Raw genomic sequence first — 2,969 nt, forward strand, 5'->3', positions numbered from 1 at the left:
CAAATATCCCAAGTATGAAATTCCAGGCAGTTACCACTATGTAATTATAACATTTTCTCATTAATTATGCAAATTAAGTCCTCATTTGCATAATTGATATCTGCCTGTATTTCTGCCGTTCTCAATTACGTATGACACATGCTTGAATAGTCCTATCATGGAATGCAGCTGATTAATAGACTTTCCTCATTAATTATGCAAATTACATTAATATTTGCATAATTGTAATATCAATATGTCAAGCATCACTTCAGCTACCTACATGACGATCCATCCACCGGTTCTTGAGTTATCAGCCTTTAAACATTTTTCAACTAACGCCCCTGCAGTTCCAGAGCAAGCAGCTAGGGGGCCCAAACTCGTGTCACTTCTTCCCCAGCACAAGAGCTACCTACCATGCAAATTTCGTCACCCTAGCATGTCTGGATCATGAGATATCAATACCGGAAGTTCAGCTGCAGTACCATAAAAAGCCGCCAGGGGGCCCAAAATCTAATCAGTTCGAGCTCTCATCAAGACCTACCGACCTACCAAATATCAAGATAATCCATCTAAGCTTTCTCGAGTTATGCTGTTGACAGACACACACACAGACACACACACACACAGACGGCCAGGAAAACATAACCTTCTCCAATTCTTGGCGAAGGTAATAAAACTAACGCGGGATCGCACAAAGTTTAACGGATGCGGCGTCAACGTCAGACCAAGGACGCCGTCAGTGGTTGGAGGAGGAGCGCCCTCTGGCGTCCTGAAGGTGAAGGACTGCAGCAGGGTCGAGAAGACCAGGAAAAGTTCCATCCTGGCCAGCTGCTCCCCGAGACACACGCGTCGGCCTGGAAATGAAGAATGCCAAGTTGTGAGAGCAGCCACAATCGAATAGAAACTAGAGAAGTAACATTTGCAATGCAAATGCATAAAGTTTACCTTCGGACATGGTCTGCCCTGTTAATTCTTACACAAACACATTCACATACATGTACTACTAGTATATGGTGACAGGAGTAGAGCAGACCATGAAATTGCAACATTATGTAACCCAACACCAGTCACCATGGTGACAGACGTCAACAAATCATGTCATTGGCCAGGTCAGAGGTTAGTGTTTGGAACAGAAGAGGAGGATGAAACTGATCGAGTGAAAACAATATGTTTTCCTTCGGTAAACATAACTATAAAGTAATAATTACTGCGGTTCCAAGAATCATCTCTTGAAGCCTTACCTCCTGAAAACGGCATGAAGGACTCAGGCTTGTTGACGACGTTTCCTTCCACTTCCAGAAACCTTCCGGGGTCAAACCGGTCCGGATCAGGCCAGTAGGCGGGGTCCATGTGGAGGGAGTACAGGTTCGGCAGTACCTGGATCAAACAAAATAGAAAATACGTCGATACACACAATCTGCGAACATAACGTGTTTAGTAATATTTCAGCTCGTCTTTAATCCTTACTGACAAGGAAAGCCACATGGTGACATACATTGTAGTTGACTCTCAGTCGTGTGGTCCCCTTTTTTATGAAAGGGGCATTTTTGTAACCTCACTTTTGCAAGGAGTCCCTTTTCTGTCGTCTTTCCTTTGTTTATGTATTACATAATAAGTAACGTCGAAAAGTTACAAAGAAAAGGAAAATAGTTAAGAAGTCTCTTGTCTCCCCTGTCTAGTTTTCTAGTTTCTTTTTTGATTTTGTCATACCCTAACTAAAAACGGGAATCCGTAGCCTTCTGAAGCGTAGCAATACCTGGGTTCCCTTGGGGATATCGTATTCCCGCACTTTGACGGTCTCTGTGGGGGCGTGGGGAACCGCCAGAGGTCCGACAGGCCGGATCCTCATGACCTCCAGCAGACAGGCGTTCACGTAGGGCAGCTGGGAACGGTGGGACAAGGTGGCCAGACTCTCACCAACAACGGCATCAAGCTCCTGCTGCACCTGTTAAATATACATTGTATTGAAGTCACCCTTTAGAAAATAATGTTTGGCAGCTAGTTAATTCAGCACTATAAGGCTGCGATTGCACGGGTGATGTTTGGCCAATAAACCATTTATTATTCATAAAAACAATTTATAACATTTATTAATTGATTTTCTAATTAATTGCTAAAACATTGTGAAAACAGTGTACCTATGTATCTTATCTTTTACCTTTTATTAATGAAAGATCTGTTTTGACGATTTGGCAGTTGCGCTTACAAAAATATAGAGCTCAGAATATGTCGGGAAACCACCCACTGATAAAAACCGCCAACGTGACAAGACCTCTCCCACGCACTGGGATTATATACAGCACAGGATGAATGAGTCATGGTTCTACAAGGAAACTCCAGCATTTCAATGTTTAACAGACCAAGTTGAGAGGAAAGCTTCGGTCTTGTCAAGTTGTCTACCTTCCTGCAATGAGCGGTGTGGCACTGAAGTGGTAGTTCACAGCAACAGCAAGAGAAAAAGTGAGTAGTTAATTGTTATTTTTTTGAAGCCAAAGGCAGTGCGATGCTCGTGTAATTTTGAGCACCTATCGTGCCAAGTGTTTGGTTTTCAGCATTTTCTTCCAGACTATGGATGTTGTCCAAAGTTCGGTTGGTGTGAGACTATGCTAAAGTAGTCCTCTTCTTCCTGCTCTCGGCCTGCCACTAACCATAGTTTGGGGGAGTTCGGCAGTGTTCGGGAGACCATGTTCGGCAATGGCCTCCCGAACACTAGCCGAACTCCCCCGAACCATGGTTTAGGTCGGAGCAGTCGGCTGTGGTTGGCTGGTGTCTGGGGAAAGTCTGCTACAATTACGCCAGCCGAATGTTTCAAAATGTTTAACTTTTCAGTCACTTTAACTTTTACTTTTACACTGCTATGGACGAGAGGTTCGGCCATGGTTGGCTGTTGGTTGGCTGGTGTTCGGAGGAAGATCGGGATGTAGTTAGCAGTGAATTTTTAATTACTCAATTCAACTAAAATTCAATTCGAATCGTATTGAAAGGTA

At 43.7% G+C, this 2,969-nt stretch overlaps 1 protein-coding gene across 1 annotated transcript in view; it reads right to left on the reverse strand.

The window, feature by feature from the left end:
• Positions 1 to 2,714, reverse strand: part of LOC109463431 (cytochrome P450 2U1-like) — a 2,817-nt gene extending 103 nt beyond the window's left edge. The window contains exons 1-4 of the mRNA XM_019760248.1: positions 2,631 to 2,714; positions 1,739 to 1,921; positions 1,224 to 1,359; positions 664 to 836 (exon numbers count right to left, since the gene is read on the reverse strand). Of these exons, the coding sequence (XP_019615807.1) occupies positions 664 to 836; positions 1,224 to 1,359; positions 1,739 to 1,921; positions 2,631 to 2,714 (576 nt within the window). The remainder of the gene's footprint in view (positions 1 to 663; positions 837 to 1,223; positions 1,360 to 1,738; positions 1,922 to 2,630) is intronic.
• Between the last annotated feature and the right edge of the window lie 255 nt (positions 2,715 to 2,969).

This window comes from Branchiostoma belcheri, unplaced genomic scaffold (genome assembly GCF_001625305.1).
Source record: "Branchiostoma belcheri isolate BF01 breed outbred unplaced genomic scaffold, Haploidv18h27 scaffold126, whole genome shotgun sequence".
In the NCBI taxonomy this organism is placed as follows: Eukaryota; Metazoa; Chordata; class Leptocardii; order Amphioxiformes; family Branchiostomatidae; genus Branchiostoma; species Branchiostoma belcheri.